Here is a 17,797-nt window from a genome sequence, read left to right as displayed (position 1 = left end):
GTCAATGGTGAGGAGTCTATGTGCGCAGGTACATGCTTTCTAACAGTCAACCCCCTTACACTAAAAAAAATAAATAATTTGGGTTGATTTTTTTTTTTTTTTTTTGGTTGCCCTTTTAAAGAACAATTTATCTCATGTTGCAGTGTGATGGAGAAACAATGAACATTAGGAGATATGATCATTTGTTATAAATTCAAAATATTTGCGCAGCTATGTAACTTAGAAATTTAGACTTTTTTCAACTTTTTTTTTCTCGCAAATAAAATCTATGAAATGGTCACAAATTACTTAGATCAGCCGCCCTCCCACCCAATCAGCACAGGAGGATGAGGAATTGTCATGATCTGGCCTGTTTGCTCCTCCCTACAGTAATTAGTAATTCCTCTCACCTGCCGTTTTCCCTCCCTGCTTTAAATACAATTTATTCCCCTTACCTGTTTCCTCTGGTTTAAATTCAGTTCAGCCTGAGCATTCATGGCCAGATCATTTCTTGTCTTTCTGTCAGTCTGTCTGTTCAGTTTTTAGTTCATGGTTCATATCCTGGATCCTGGCAGCCAGTGAAAGAGGGTTTTTGTGTTTGTCTCGTCTCCTGATCGTCCACTGTTCCTCCCCCGCGGAGTCCTCTGGGTTTTTGGCTCAATATGCGGTGAGGTTCAGTTTTTATCCAGTAAGCCTGGCTCCAGAGAGGAGACCAGTTTAAAGTCCTGCTTCAACTTCTGGTTCTACGTCCTGTCTCGGCTACCCTCTTCCACTGTGCCTGCCTGTCTGCACCTGATCCTGTCTGCTCCTGTGCGTGACCACCTGGTCATGCTTCTGGACCCTGTCAGACTCTGAACCCGCCTGGGAGCTTGTGTATGCCTGGAAGTCTGGATCCTGTTCTGTTCCCCCATTTCATCATTCTGCTTCATTCTCTCTCTGTTCTCCTATTCTGCAGAATCTGTTAGTTCAATCTCTAACCTTCTGCTCTCTCTGTTTTTCCTCAGAGTAGCTTTGCCTCGTCTGTTCCTGTTTGGCTGTGACGTCATCCTGGAAAGAAACATCAGCTGTGCTGCTTCCATCAACACCCTTGTTTATAGATGTTGGAGATCGGCCTGTTTTCCAGTGTGGTCCTGTTTCTCTGACCGTGACTGAGTGGATGTGCTCTCTTCGTCCTCTGGCATGGGAGCTGCCTTGGAGCTTGTCTGCCTGGCTGTGTGTTTCCTGGACGGGGCCGCCTTTTACAGCTGCTTTATGTATCTCTGCTTCTGTCTCCTTGAACCCCAGTCGGCCTCGACAGATGGCCGCTCACACTGAGCCTGGTTCTGCTGGAGGTTTCTTCCTGTTAAAAGGGAGTTTTTCCTCTCCACTGTCGCTACAAGCATGCTTAGTGTGAGGGATTGTACTTTATTTGAGTCAATGAGTCGATGCAATCAACTGGTTTTCCTTAGATAGAAAACTTTGTATCAATTTGACTGTATGATCTGGTTGAACTGTAAAGTGCCTTGAGATGACATGTGTTGTGAATTTGGCGCTATATAAATAAACTGAATTGAATTGAATCTGTTCTGGATCCCTGACCAGGATCGGCTTCCAGCATGACCTCTGGGACTGCAGCCTTTGGGGACATTCTTGGTCTGGACTGTTAAACCAGGTAAGTGACCAACTCAGATAATCTTCTGTCAAATGATCGTGGTCACTTACCTGTGTTTCTCCCACTACAGAGTGTCTGAGATTGGGCGGTGCCCCGCCCCCCTTGCCTGCAGTGTCCACGAGCCACAGCTCCGCTTTAGTTTGTTTTATTTAATAAACTTTTTTAACTTTCCTACTGGCTGTCTCTCCTTGAATACTGGGTCCATCTGTCCTCATTTTATGACAGGAGTATATCAAGATATCGAGATATTAACATATTTTAATCTGCCATTATTTATTCTCACCTTTTAAGAAGTCTTTGAGTATTTTAATACTGTAGAGTTACACATTTTTAGAGAAAAAACGTTAACTGGTTCTTAGATATTGTGACATAGTAAACATATAGTCATATCTGCAATATATGGTGAGTATCATAGGGTGACCAGGTTTGGGTTTTTTCTTTTGGGTTTGGGTTTCCTTCTTTTGCCTGCCTTGGGTCTGGGGATTTCCTCCTAGGCCTATGGGCCTGTTCCCCCTAGGGGGATTGGCCCCCAGACCTAAGAGAATAGTTTATGTATGAGGAGTATAAGAATATGTTTAGTGTCTGCCCCTCTGTGCATCTCCGTTGAGTGCTTGTATGTGTGTATATGGGTTTAATGGTGGTATTGTGTGACTGGCTGAATGTGATGCTGTTGCTGTCTACTTGTTAGGTTGGGTGTATGCATCCCCCGCACCACCTACTTAACATTCTAAGCCCCAAGAATGAGCAGGGCCTGCTTCCTTCCTCTTCTTTTGGTCCCTGCCAGTGACAGGTGCTTGTGTTTGTTGGGTTGGGTATGTCAGAGGGCGTTGTCTCATTCCTGGTTGTTGCTGGGCTTGAGCCTCCTGGCCCTGTGGGGTCTCCACTTGGGGATATAGTGTGCCCCCGTACCTCAGGGCTCTCATCGGTTTCCACCTTGGTCGGGACCAGCCGCCGGCATAGCCCATGGGCTCGCTGCCGCAGACCCATGGGACCACAACACAGGTCGGGCCCCTGTGCGGTTTGGCGCATCAGGGGTCTGGGTGCGGGTAACCTCATCTGACATTCTTCTCTGATGGGTTTGGCCAACCCTATGTCTGCCCTCCTTGTATCCCAGTGATCCAGAGTATCTCTGAATATCTTGGGCTCGCATCACCTCTTTTTCTGTCCAAGGCCTTGTAGGGTGACTCCGGGGCTGCTCACACCTGCTATTAGGCATAATTTCCTTCTGAAGCAGCTTTGTAAATCCTTTATACACGAGGATGCCTATGCATACATCCATACTATGGGAGTTGGGTTCCAGGTGTTATAAACACTAATACTTAATGCTAAGCTGCAGCTACAGATATGTACCACCCTGAATAATGATGTGTAATCACCTTACGTTTTGCCTTCCACACACATGAATATCTAAGGGATACACGCTGCTCATTTTTGGATGTGTACTTCGGTTTTATGTTGTCTGCTTTTTGCTGTTATGTTCTCTGTTTTCTGTTCCTCTCATCTCATACAGGTCAGGAAGCAGACTTCTAGTAGTTAGTGTATATCTTCTGTGTCTATTTTTGCTGTTTTGTTTTATTTTCTCTCTTTTCATTAACTCTATCCTGTCTCTCTCGCTCTCTCCCCCTTTAGTTTTCTTAAAACCTCTTTGTCCGTTGTAAACGGACACAGAGGTTAAAAGGATAACTACATTTGACCCCAAATATTATGACTATTTTGATGAAAAAAAGGCACATGTTATCCATAAGTTCAACATATTCTCATTATCAGTTCGTATGAAATCGTACGAAAAGTGATGCACAGTATTTCATGGGTTTTTGACGTTTTTCTACGAAAATACTGTGCATCACTTTTCGTATGATTTCATACGAACTGATAATGAGAATACACTGATAAGTTTGATGTTTATATAGATGATACATCTGTTATAAATTGGTATATATTTTCTTAGGTTACTTTCAGCAGTGAGGACAGGATTCTCTATGTGTTTGAAAACTCCTTCATTAACCTAGGTTAAGTGAATAACATCTTTTTAAGAATTCATTGAAAATTACAGCAAAAACAAAAAAGAGAACAAAAAGATAAAAACTTTGGAGGTACTGAAGGTTTTAGTTAATCCAAAGTTTTCTTTATTTATTGCCTCTTATTTAAAAGGATTTGCATCTATATATTCCAACACCATTTTTTCAAGTTACTCTACCTTCTATGCTCGGTGTGACATATTTGAGATTTTTTGGCATTGTGGTTTCTAGCCACACAAATTAAATGTTGATATCATTTAATCACATTAAAATGAATACCCTTTCACAGTTTTCACTTGCAACTCCAAGAGATTCTGTGTTCTATTTACAACAGGAATCTTGCTTGCTTTTAAGTGCAAAAAAGGCGCCAGAAATCCTTAATATCACTTATCTGGTAAAACCTGATGCTAATGTGTAACTTTATTATGAATAAAAAAAATAAATAACTGCATACAATAAAATATGATAACTGATTAAATGTACCTGTTGATGTAAAAATACGAGAAGTATCCCGATCCGATATCGTTCCAAATATATGCACATCCAAATATTATAGTGAATAGGATTCTCTGTTTAAATATTTCTTGATCAAGCCTTTTCCTTTATGATAAACTAATAATAAACTATAAATGCCTATAAACTATAAATATGATAAACTAATAAAAACTAATAAATTCAATACCCTAAACTTCAAGCCCAAAACAAACGTTCATTTCTGACAAATAAAAAAGGTTTTGCTAAAGTCCAGCAAACCAAAAGAAAAGCTAATTCTTCCAACGACAGAGGATAGAGGAAAGCCCGCCCCGGAAGAGAAGAGCTGACCTGTAAAACACAATTTAAGAAGAATAACATTCTTTAAACTCAACTGGAAAGAGAGGACTTCTACAGATATATTTTTAAAATAAAGAATCTGTAAACAAAAAAGAAAAAAATTGAAAAACTAAAATCTAAGACAACAGCAAAACCTTTTTTGATTAAACATTTTTCATAGCCTTATTTCTGATTGCATTTTGTTTTAAATGTACGTTTTTTTTTATTCATGTTTTATCTGTAGGAATCTTTTGATAACACTCAGGATTAGTCAGAAATAAGAACCAAGCAGTTTTTTTTCATGTCTCTTTTATGTTGTGACCAATACAGCGTCCCCCATTTTGAAACTGATTAAGCAATCAAACCCACAACTGAAGTTCATGAAATAAATTATTTTACTAATTTCTTTGAGAGAGAAAGCTGATATGGGTAAAGTGCCTCAACAGAGAATCTATACGCCTTAAAATCCACATTTTATCACAGTTCAACCAAGAAAAGAAATTTATTGAGATTTCACTTAATAGACCAACACAAAGTGGCACATAAATCTTAGGAGGAAAGTGATATCAATAAACAATTTTAATAAAGGGTAGCATGGGTTTATATTTACCCCCCTTTTACTTTGAAACCCTCAAATAAAACTTAATGCAACAACTTTGGGTAGGAATGCTTTTTCAAGGCGCTGGATATTATTCTGTGTTTTCAAGCAATGCACTGAAGTCTATCTTTCAGTTCAATAAAAAGAAAGGCTGAAGTGAAAAGATAAAAATGATGGGAAAATGGGGGGTTAAACTGTTTTTCTGCTTGTTCAAGTGAGGAGGATGGATGCTACTGTGCTTTGTCTATGTGTGTGCATGTTTGAGGGTTCATTGGAGAAAAGAACGGGGACTTGTACAAAGGAGCAAAGGAGGAGCAAATACAGAAACGTCACATTTTTTTTCCTTCAAAAATGTCCATGTAAGTTAAAAACATCCACAATAACAAGATTTTGTATATATTATCATCCCTGTTAGAAGTTCAATTCATGTCCAGCATCCTTTTCATATTTTTTATTTCCTTGAGAAGGATGACGAGAAAGAACAAAATGGACAAAACCTTTTTTTTTTTTTTTTATAAGTGCAAGGAGGATCAGTGGCTCATGTTTTTGCTTTTAATTTTTAAAAGTCCAGACATAAATATCTAAAACTGAGATGAGCCCTTTTTATTCTGTTATTCAGGAGGAGTAACTTTTCTTATAAAATCTTATTAAGGGCAGTGTTCTCTTTAAAAGAAGGCCTGCTAAAACATCCTCTGAGCAGGACAACTACCAAGATCTCTAAGGAGGATTGTGTTTTACGGTCTTCTGACAGTCCTTGGTGGTTCGTTCCTCTTGCCTGTTTTCCTTGAGTATCCTAGTCAGTCATGAAGGAGTTCTTGGAGACAGTTGGGAGATTTGAAGACCTCAGGAACGTCGCTGTCCAGTTTGCAGATTACTTTGTAAATGGCCTTCTTCCATGATGGATCTGCATCCTTTCCAGCCACTATAGCGTTGAAGAACTCACGAAGCGTCACCTGGGCCACTTCAAGAAATCGATCTGGAACCTGCCAAAGAATTTTGACAGGTAAGCCGAGAACTCATAACTACTTTATATATGAAGCCTGATTATTTTATATGACAAAGTTCTTAGTCTAATTGGGGGTCATATTCAGACGACGCAGCATCAAAACCAACAATATCCAAAACTTGCTTCCAGTGTTAGAATTAGTATAAAAAATACAACATCTACAGATGTTTGTACACCCTTAACTTGACTGGAACCTCTTGTGGTTTAAATCTTAAGATAACACCCATAGATTGTATGTAATAATTGTCATCCCATTTTCATTTAAGCTACAACCATTGTTTGCATTTAAAGCTGTGATGAATTCAAGATGAATTTGTGTGATCCTCAAATACAAGAGCTGTATACATTTGATGTGCCTACTTAAAAAATCTTATACCTCTTCCCCACTGGCCGAAAAACTCATTTAAACCTGGGAATAATCAGCCCTTCGCAGCAGTGGCATCAGCTCACTGACCCGTGTCTACCCAAAACGACTCGTTAAGCAACCCATGTTAAAAATCGCCTCAGCTCTGAATGGCATGCAGAGGCAACACCAGATGCGGGTCGACCCGCTAATTTACATAATACCATAGAGCTGTCTTCCTTCCATGTTGCTCTCCATTGTTTACTTTCCTGATTTCTGTTGCACTGATGTCCCGAGTGTAACAGAAAGTTGGTAGATTACAAAAACAGAAAAGGAAAGCTGTTTCTTTACTGACTTTGGACCAGGGTGGGGGTATAACCAGATTCAATGGAATAAACTGTAAGCAGCCAAAGTAGATATCTGCTTTAGTGCAAATTATTAAAGCATGAAGGAAAGCTTTCTAGTAAAAAAATTATTTTTCATTTTGTGGAATTTTACAAATACAGGTTAAATTAGAACCCCTTAAAAGAATAATTGTCTTTAATGCATGGTAGGTCTGTTGGCAAATAAAAAAAAACAAACACATTTTGTAAGATTAATGATGAGATGATATTAAAAATAACTGTACAAAAAACACTTGAAAAACCCTTGGAAAATTATTACCAAAAAAGGAAAAAAAATAAAATGGCGATCTTAGCGAACTGTGTAACTGAAAACAGTCCAGGATAAGAAAAGTCTGTTTGTTTCAGGTGTCTTTAAATTACTATTCCTGTAACCAAGTTCTCCTTCAGAACTTCCCTTAAAAACACTTCTTCTTTCTGTAAAGCCTGTTTTTGTGGGTGCTGTCAGAGTTCCTGATGCACGCAAAGTCACAATGACGACAGACAGCAGATGAACCGCATGGTTATTGACCAAGGCAGATGAACATCTGTCTGGGATCTGTCAGCGATACTGCTTGTATGAATTAACACCTTGTTTGAAAGGAGAACAATAGTACACACCCATCCCCCCCCCCCCCCACACACACACACCACCACACACACCACCACACACACCTCTCCCAGGGGGAAGATCATCCAAAAGCACAAAACAACCAGACCATGGTTTCCTTTGTATCTTTTTTTTCTTGTTTTGAACTTTTTTTTTTTTGCATGCACACACAGCTGACTCTTCCAGACTAAATGCAATGACCTATACACCCTGAAAATCTCATACACACACATGTAGAGGACAGTGGAGTATAACCCCGTCACGCGTGGCAGGACGTGCCAAGGTTAGCCGCCACCAGAACGGATGAATCACTCCACGTGCACGCACACACCGGTTAAATGATTCCCTGGACTCTCATATACTCCCTCTACCCCAACCTACCCTTCCTCTCTTTTTAGCTGATCCCCCCTCCCGAGACCACTGTTATTTCAATGAGGCTCTCTGTCATTGTCTTACAGCAGACGGTCCTGTACAAACGATATAGATGCAACTTTCAGGTAATTTCTACTATTGGGCTTAAAGTTTGCAACCAGTTTCCCATTCCAGTTTTTAAGCCATTATTTCGTAATATTTGAGAACTCTGTGGATGTTTGCAGTGATGACCTGATATCTTAATGAGGTTATCACTACTATCACTTCCTTTGCTTAGTGAAAGCACTGTTTGATTTTGGGTTAAATCAGAATTATATCCTGAAGTGAAGCAAACAATCATTTCTGATGTTGTGTGCAAAGGATGGTGTAATAAAGACAATCACCCATATTCATCCTTTTGCTGATGATAGTGTGATTTACATTGATTCCTTCAAATTTGATATGTGGGACATGGAACACGAGACCATCTCTACACCCTCTGTATGGTGCTTAAGGGTTTATGAAAGTTCACCCATTTGGTCCTCATATGCTTTGTTGACCTGCAGAAGACATTCGACCGTAACCATTGTTGTGCCCTGTAGGGAATGCTACATGTGTGGGGTCTGGGTAACTTTACTAAGGTAGTCCAGTCTCTGTAAAAAGTCAAAAGAAGTCAAATCCCCATTGCACGTTGACTCGTTTTTAGAACCATAACGGTCAGGATTTGTAGGTGCAGAGAAAGGCTAGAGGGTCTTGTTTGGGGAATTTATCCATACTTTTTGCAGATGGCTTCCCTGACTCATTTCAAGACCTATAATATACAGTATGCTAGACCAGTCTTCAACCAAGTGTGAAGCAGCCAGGATGCATATCAGCTCCTCCAAGTCCATGGTTTTAGACCCGAAATGTTTGGCTTTCTCAGTTGGTTTGAGTGTCTATAGGTCATGTTCACGAAAGAGTATAATTAGAAATATATATGGAGCTTTTCTTTGTTTTAAAAATGCCTCTTAGCAGTTAATCATATATAAATGGATAGTCTTTTTACTTCCCCTAAAAGTTGTGCCCCAAGAAAAACAAATTTGTGGATTAAGAGATAAGATGTGACAGTGTTTCTTTTCTCTTTTGGGCTAGATCCTACATGCTAAAATTAAACTCAATTTAGTTGAAGGTGGTGGAATGGGTGAATTCAAACTGGAAACTTTAATCCTCCATTCCAGTAAATTCCAGTTATTTTCCAGTGCATTGGAAATGTATATTTGTCAAAAATCTAATGTGTGAAACCGACTGCTTGTGCTTTGAAGGGCGTTGACAAACTAATTATTATCACATCTTTACCAATAGCTGTAGTTGTACACTCTAATTACAACAGACAACAGGGTATCACATGACAAAAAATGTAACAGAAAATAAAAATCATTGCTTCTTGTGCTAGGTATCTAATTTGTTGTTCTATACTTGAGCTACCACAAATGTCCAGCCAGAATTTGCATACAGGGCCTTCATGTTAGCAAGAAATTAGCTGAAAATCTGCCCCCCCCTAGAAGATGGGTTAAAAAATGCCATAATGCTAACTACAACTAAAAACTGTAGTTTTAACGATTGGTCTTGTCAAAGTCGTATGTAGCTAACCCCAGTAGCTTCCATATAAATGCTCATTGATTGTGCTAATAGAAGTACATATATTAAAACAGTGGAAGCTCCTCACTTTCTACTACTTTTATTTGTACATTTCAACATTATCCAATAGGGCTGTGAGAAAAATTTCGTCCTGTTAAAAATGGTGACCTTTAATTAGAAGATATTGCAATTGACTGAAAATATGATCCATTGAAAAAATATCAATGGGCCAATTTCTGTTTTTTGGCTAACTTTTATATAAAACTATTATATAAAACCCTAGAATCGATCTCTTGTATACAGTACTTCGACTGAGAGCATATAATTCAGCTGCTCGTCACCAGTCACAGCAAAGCAACAAGCTATTTTCCAGAGCTATATCAATCTTATTATATATAATAATTTTCTGGACGTAAATATTGCATAAATTGTGTGGCAATATTTTTTGTTACATACATCGTTTCGCATAATTCTTGCAATACACACAATGCCAAATGCCAAGGCTAATTAATAAATAGAGTTGGGCACCAAGAATCAATCGCAACCAGTTCTGACCTCTCAATTCAACTGGTACCCATCCATATTTTTTTTAACACTTAATCCCAAGTGAGGGGTGCTGTTGTCTATCTCCAGCTTACAATGGGCGAGAGGCGGGGTACACCCTGGACAGGTCACCAGTCCATCGCAGGGCAGCACAGAGACAAACAGGACAAACAACCATTCACACACACTCATGCCTAAGAAGAATTTAGAGAAGCCAATTAACCTAACAGTCACGTTTTTGGATCGTGGGAGGAAGCTGGAGTACCCACGTATAGTGAGGGAGAACATGCAAACTACATGCAGAAAGACCCTGATCCGGGAATTGAACCCAGAACCTTCTTGCGCCACTGAGCAGCCCTTCAACTGTTATCATTCACCTTTCTTTTATTTTTGATTCCTGGTTTTGATGCCCTGTTTACCGAGGAGAAATAGACTCCAGAATAGCTTGTGCAAAACAACCGTTTTGTGGCTTGAAGTAAAATACAGAAATTGCAAGTAGGTCACCTGTGACACTGGCGAGTTTATATGACAGACGTGATTGAACTCTGCTGCAAGAGTCCAGATGAGAGCCTTTCAGACTCTGGTACTGCTGTTTAAGGTAGGTTCTCTAAAGGAATATATTCCTCCTCTAACATAGCACCCCTTTTACTGGAAGAGCCTTTTTATGCTTTCTTCCTTTTACTTCCTTTACCTTCTTGATAGAATGGAAAGCATAAAGAGGCTGAACTTATGATTTGAAGCGCAACTTCATGAATTGCTTATTTTAGTTCATTTTAAATCTGTAAAATTCGGTAACTGAATGATGGAGTGCGAAATCTGATTGGTCCTACAAAAGTAAAACATCTCTACTTTCACATCTAGTTAAGTGAAATTGAAATTTAGGAAACAACACAGAGGATATAAGCCTAGAACCGCACCGCAGTCAGAATCAGATAGAATACTACAATTGCTTTATACAACAAAAGTAGCTAAAGAATCAAAAATTTGATGCATTTAAATGTTTCAACTGTTTTCAAACAGAAAGCAGAAAACACCCATATTTCTAACCTAAAACATTTAATGAATAAATCAGTTCTAATTGTATTCCTATTGAATGCAGAGGAAATGGCCTCACATTCAGAGTACAAATTCCTCTCCTGACTAAAATTTTTAGAAGTGAAAACCAGTTTAAACCACTAAGCTGCTGTCATTGCCTCAGATATATTCCTGCAATCTGTAAAAAAAAGCAGCAGAACGCTGAGAAAGCCCCAAAGTCGAGATGCTATTTAATGGCGTACATGAAACTGCCCACTGGGACAAATAAAAGTTGAAACCTGAGCTTGATCTTGAAGATGGATGTGCCTTTGAGGCAACCTTTCCCTTCTGGCACGCACCCGCTTCATCCCACAGCTCTTCCCATCTTAAAACAAGACTAATCGTCAATTCCCTTCGCAGTCATTTTAAAGGATGATCAGCCTCATCATCAGTCCGCGGATGTTTTCCAAATCTTTCACGGGTGAAACGGTTTTAAACTGCTGAAGCGAAAAGACCTAAAGGACAACGCTGACTTGCACGGAGATGTAAGGAAACACAAGCTGGAAGAAGGAGATTAAGCAAGCAGGATATTGAATGTCCAGGTTGGGTGTCGCCTCGACCGGACGGCCACACAATGACTCCAATTGACACTCTCTGGGATTCCAGATGCCCAGATTTGTCCAACTGCTGTAAATCAGTCCAATGAAGAGATCTAAATTAGGCCATCATCAATACAGATGGGTCTGTTTTCTCTTAGTGTGTGTGTGTGTGTGTCTCCTGGCCAGGATCTTGATATTATGTCTAGTTGCCAGGAGAGAGAGAGAAGGATGGAGCAATTGGGAAAGCGAGGAAGAAAAGGGAAGATAAAGAGGAAGAAAGACACTTTGTTTCCAGTAAACATAATTCGCATGATTGCTCCGGTTTGCTGGGTAAATATTGGATGAGGGGAGGCTCAATTACTCTGTCTTCACACAAGCACACACTAACACACGCACACACAAGGAGGACAAGAGCCTGTAAATCTTTAAATCTCTACCCATCAAAGGAGCTTACAGGGAGGACGCTTATTTTGTTCCGCTTGTTTTCCATTATGTTAGAAATATAGTCATCCATTTTTTCTATTTTATTCATTTTTTTTTTTTTATGAAGAGTATTTATATAAAAACTTCTGTACACCTGAACGGTAACAATGGCACTTGGGGGAAAAAGCTCCACATGAAGAGATGCAAAGCAATAAAAAGATACTGCTCTTTGCAGCAGCAAAGTCTTCCTAACTTTTTTCGTCTATATATTTTTATTTGACAAAGCAGGTCATACGTACAAGAAAATCAGGCTTGGACTTAAAATATTTTAGGACAAAGAAAAGTCCTTTAGAAGTAGGATACTTAATTATTAGAGTAAGACAGGCACCACTGAAATGTGACTTTAAAAAGGGGTTTATATATTCAAATAACTCTGGTGTGTTTGTCTAAATAAAACCAAATCAATGGCACTTTGGTACGGACCAGTGCCAAGACAAAATGGATGAGTTTTTGTTGATATAATTTATGCTTTAAAAGTGAATCCAACCTTAATATGGCAAAACTACTAAGTGTTTGCTGTTAGCTTGAGAAAAAGTATTTCCTCTAAGATCTACATTGCTTTGTTGTATGTAGTATGGTAAAAAAAAAAAAAAAAAAAACTGTTAAGCAAAGGCTATGAGTCTTTTTAAGGGAAAATAGAAGCCCAACAAAATTTTAGAGACGTCTTTTTAATTCAGATCATTCCGTATACCTCTTGAACTGTATCACATAAAAATAGAGATAAGAAAAATACTATGAGGAGTATATTCTCTGCAGTTCTTACTAACGTGGAACACAGTTTGTGCCTCTTTTATCCACATTTAATAATCTCATCCAAGATCAATCTGGTCAAAAAAAAATTCCTTTTAACAGGATTTGCCTTATCTGATAACAACTTAACAAACTTAGCAGCTGATTCAAAGATAGACGCAGATCACATGAAGATAATCACGTTTTTTAATAAGACGTCCTTACAAATACCTCCAGTACCAAAGACGAAGTTGTAGTACAACCGTGTCCGTTTGTTTGCGCTGTAACACAGAATTTACCAAAAACCTTTAACAGAAAACAGATTTGATGCTAATACCTTGAAATTGTAGCTTGTAAAGGTGCTAGGATCCCTGCACGTTTAGCAGGGTCAACAGTTGGAACGTTATCCAGGGAAGGAAAAGAGCTCTGGAGTGCTGTAATGAATCTAGACAGCTTTTAGCCTTAGGAATGTCATTGTGCAAGAAACACACACATAAAATGATGCTGTTTAATTTAGGACTACAATCATTGAGGGAAAAAAACTACAAATTGTTTTTTACACAAATGTAGCCAATGGCTGGCACTTTCCATTATGAAACCTCCATCATAGTGTGTTGATATGTGTTTATTAAAATAAAGCTTGTTGCACAGTATCTTAATCTTCATTAATTCCTTCTTTTCTAACTTAAATCCCTCCTCTTGTATTCTTTTTGTTTCTGATCTGATATTTTTCCACTTCTTCATTGGCTAAAAAAAGGAGACAAACATGATTTCTCCCTGCAATGTTCTACGCTTGAATCAACAGCAGTCTGTTTCACTTTGCTTGTCCATTTCTAAGATCTTTTCTTTAATTTACTGCTCTTTTTAAATTTTTCTTAACACACACCCATTCATTGGCTCTGTGGCCTTGAGCTCTGCTCCGCCGTTGGTCTGCTGAGTGTTTCTCCATCATGAAGACAATACTGGAACTATTTCATGTGCCGCTTCTTCATGGACTGTCAAATGTTGGATCTGTGAGTGCATGTGTATGGATGAGTGTGTGTGTACCTGTCTTGCCCTCAGAGTGAGCACCATGTTTCCAATTTCACCATCAAATTGAGGACCAGCTGTTGCAAAGTGAGGACATTTTGCTGGTCTTCAAATGCTATTTTGCTAATGGTTAGGGTTAGGGTGAGGTATGCATTGATAATGGTTAGATTTAGGGCTAGTTTTAGGTTAGGGCATAGAAAGGGTTGAAAATGACTGAAAATCAATGGGAGTCAACACATGGTCCTCACTACGATGGCATTACGAGTAGGGGTGTGTGTGTGTGTTGACTGTTTGGGACTAAGTGAGCATGTCACTTCTGCGCCAACACACAAGCATCTGTTTCCTTTTTCCTCTCTCTATCTCTATCCTGCTTTCACTGCTATCAGACCTGGCTTTAGTCACACTCAACCTGGCAGGAAAGTACACAAAAACAACCAGAGGAAGCCAGACAGCATTGCTCCTAGGTGGAATATGTAGTATTTAAGTGCTTTTAATTTTTTGGCATTTGCTTTCACTAACATATAAGATGAAGACAATGTCTATACTAATAATACATTTCCTCTCTAACACCAGACGTCATTTAGCTGTTGGATTTCAGGCTAAATCTGGTCGGTCATCAAAGCCTGGATTCGGTCCAGAAATACTTGTTGAAATTAATCTTGGTTTGGTTGGTCTGATATTGTCCCATTTTAGTCCAATAAAAGACATTGAAAACCCAGTTTTTGCACTCCCCTTTTACTCTCCAACCAAATATAGATGTCATTTGGATGTCAATCATGTTATCTTTTCAGCCAATTTTTGCTTGAGGGGTTCCACTAATAATCCAGAGATTACCGTAATATTTTAATAAATGGCATTTGCTTTACAAAAAATAAAGCAAATGTTTTCTAAGCTGTATCCTCTACCTATATATTTAGTGTTTGGTCCTGTTTTTCTCCTAGACAGGATTCTGGATTCAGCTTTTTACTGTGGCTAAATGTTTGTGCTCTCTTTCATCCTTTTTGACATGAAAATCGACTTAGAGCTCATTTGATTTACTGTTTCTTTCCTAAACAAAGACCCCTGTGGAGCCAGTTTACCTTTGTTCATCATAGAAAGTATTTATATATGCATACTTCTGTGTTCCTATTGTGTATCTCCTTCTGTCTCCTTGAACCCCAGTTCGCCTAAGCCGATCGCCGCTCACACTGAGTCGGGTTCTGTTGGAGGTTTCTTCCTGTTAAAGGGGAGTTTTTACTTCCCAGGGTCACTACATGCATGGCCAGTGTGAGGATTTGCTGTAAAGTCAATATTGATCAACTGTCTCTACCAGCTCATCCAGGAGGAGACAGTCTGGCAATGACTAGATTCAATCAGCTGGTTTTATTGGAAAGCCTTTAGCCAATCTGACTGAACCACTTCCTGTTTTCCCTCTTTCTACACCTTCTTTCTTCCTTAATTTCTCTTCATGAAAATTCCATATTTAAAACAAGAAAGCTCTAACAGATTCCAGTTTGTATAATGTTTTGCAAAGTAAAATATAAAAAGATGGTCCACTCTGGATCTTAACCGTCTTATCCCTGTGCAATATATGACGGCTGCTGATGTTTCTCTCATCAGCCCAATGTATTCTCACCTTCTTCAACATAAAACCTTTGTGTCCCTGTGTTTTCCTGCTTTATTAAACATGCCAACATAACAAGCAGCATTGGTTGCAAAGATACAGCGGGACAATGTATAAAGCTCTTTAAGCAGACTTTTAAAACATTTGTATCTCTAGGAAGAAGGCTAGGCTCCTTTGGGACATGAGCCATATGTTTCCCCTTTCAGCTGATCTGTTGTCAGTCGCGGATCTCACTGTCACCAGGACCAAAGTGTCTTTGTTCAGATTGCATGTGACTGAAGGAAGGGTCTGCGTCCTCAGATGGCGTCTCTGTCTGTTCTCGCTATCTCATCAGCGAGGGCTTCTTAACTTGGTGCGTCTCAGTGTCTCGCCGCTGAAACACGTGCTGCGTTTCCTTCGATCTTTCTCTCTTTGCTTCCTTCACTGTGTGTTTATGTGTGCCACCCATAGAGGACAATAGCCCCGGGTCATCTGACCGAGAGGCTGCAGACCACTACTATCACATGATGGGGGCTGAAGGCCGTGTCTTTGTTAGCAGCCCTATTGTTAAAGCTAAAGAGACAGCTGGAGCAGAGAAAAGGGAATCACTGCGTGCACAACACAAGCACATGCCTTCATACACCCCCCCTCGTGACTCCAATCAGGCTCGGTGACAAAGATGATGCCTTCGTCTTCTCAGCTGGAATACTAACACACGTATTCACACCAACGCGCACACTGTGAGCGGATCGCTATAATTATAGTGACAGAAACTGGCAGGTGGTATTGTCTGCAGCATACCGCTCTGTGAGAGGAAACACTGGAAGGAGACTTGCTCATTTAATGTTCTTTCTTCATGTTTATTGACCGACAGCAGAGTCAAGAGGGTGTAAATGTGAATTATAGGCTGGTGTTTACTCAAAAAAACCTGGGATGTCTTCAAATAAAAACAAAAACGGCAGAACTTTTTTGGCTTAAGTAATTAAAGTTTTTATTGAGAGAAAGTTTAACGTCTCCTCTCTAACTTTCTAAGAGCCAGGTAGGCATCTGGGTATCTGAGAACATTGAATGCCAAAATATAACCTACTTTGGCACATAAAAATAGATATGTGTATGACATATATAAAAAATTGATAAATAGCCATCAGATTTGCAGTTGAAATGTTTAATTTTTAACAAAGCAGGAAATAAATAATTAAAAACTTTATTTATATAGTCACACATAAAGTGTTTGACTTTAAGGACATCTAGCTACCAACCAACAATCTAACAAGAAATACTTAACAAAGAGCAAAAAGCTCTAACCAATAAGTTACACAACTATGTCAATGACAACCAACAAACAAGTAACAACCATGAATCAGCTAACATGTAATAATTAAAAACAAAGTAACTGCTAACAAAACAACTCACAAAATACTACTAGATCAACTAAGAACTCAAAAATTGCAAAAAAACAAACAACTACCAAATTAGAAAAAAATAACTTATTAATAGAAACAGCCATTAAACAACCAATCCTTTTGGGATTCAATAAAAATCCAACAACCACAAAACTACTATGAGGCAACAATGTACAACTAAAAACAACTAATAAATAGCTGAAAATTTTAATTAAGGAACCAACTCAGAACCGACAGCAACCTGAATCTGAAAAATAGTAAACCAGACAACCAATTACTGCAAACCAATCGACTTATACCTAACAACTATTAAGTAACAAATATTTACCAAGCTAAACAGCTAATAATGAACTAACTACAGATCTAAAAATAAAGCTGTTTAAAAAAAACTAGCTCTAGTAAAAAAGTACAATAAGACTTTTTCTACAAAAGTAACTTTTAACAGCATATATAGCCTGAAAAAATGACTAACAAGTGATCACATGGCTTTGAACAGACACTAGCCCTGTTGTTGCTAATGTCCATGTAGACCAAAATGTGTTTGCTCTGGGCTCCAAAGGGCTGAAGTGAAGAGAATATGATTCCTAAAGTGCAACTTAACAGAGCGCAATTCAAAAAAGCCAATATGAACAAAGGGAAATTTAAAAAAATATAGGAAAAATATATGAAATATATTGGACTTTTTAAAGAAAAAAGCAGTTCTCAAAACATTTTGTGATTAAGAAGTTTTTCAAAGTTTAATTTATAGATACATTTTTTTTTGTTTGTTTTTTCAAATTTCTATTTTAAAAACATGCTCCTTGCTTGCAAGAATAAAGGAACAATATTACCCCATAGGTACGTAAAAATATGTCACATAATGAAAATAAAAGAATTCTTTTAAAAGAGATTTTAATGAAAAAAAATCTATTTTATTTTATTAAAAGGGATTTGTATTAAGGGATATAAAAAGATTTTTTTTTTTTAAATAGTGTAAATAAAAGTAGTGAGGGACCAGAGATGGAGACAAAGACTTCGGACAAAGGAAAGCAGGACAGCTCTTTGTAGACTTC

At 38.5% G+C, this 17,797-nt stretch overlaps 1 protein-coding gene across 1 annotated transcript in view; it reads right to left on the bottom strand.

The window, feature by feature from the left end:
- Positions 1–4,930: 4,930 nt before the first annotated feature.
- prox1a (prospero homeobox 1a) overlaps positions 4,931–17,797 on the bottom strand; it is a 46,430-nt gene continuing 33,563 nt past the window's right edge. Inside the window, exon 7 of the mRNA XM_038280916.1 lies at positions 4,931–6,039. Within this exon, the coding sequence (XP_038136844.1) occupies positions 5,854–6,039 (186 nt within the window). The 3' untranslated portion in view covers positions 4,931–5,853. The remainder of the gene's footprint in view (positions 6,040–17,797) is intronic.

This window comes from Cyprinodon tularosa, unplaced genomic scaffold (genome assembly GCF_016077235.1).
Source record: "Cyprinodon tularosa strain WSP-4 unplaced genomic scaffold, ASM1607723v1 ctg166, whole genome shotgun sequence".
NCBI classification, from domain to species: Eukaryota; Metazoa; Chordata; class Actinopteri; order Cyprinodontiformes; family Cyprinodontidae; genus Cyprinodon; species Cyprinodon tularosa.
Note: the sequence above shows the minus strand (reverse complement) of the source record. Positions and strands in the feature narration are given on the sequence as shown.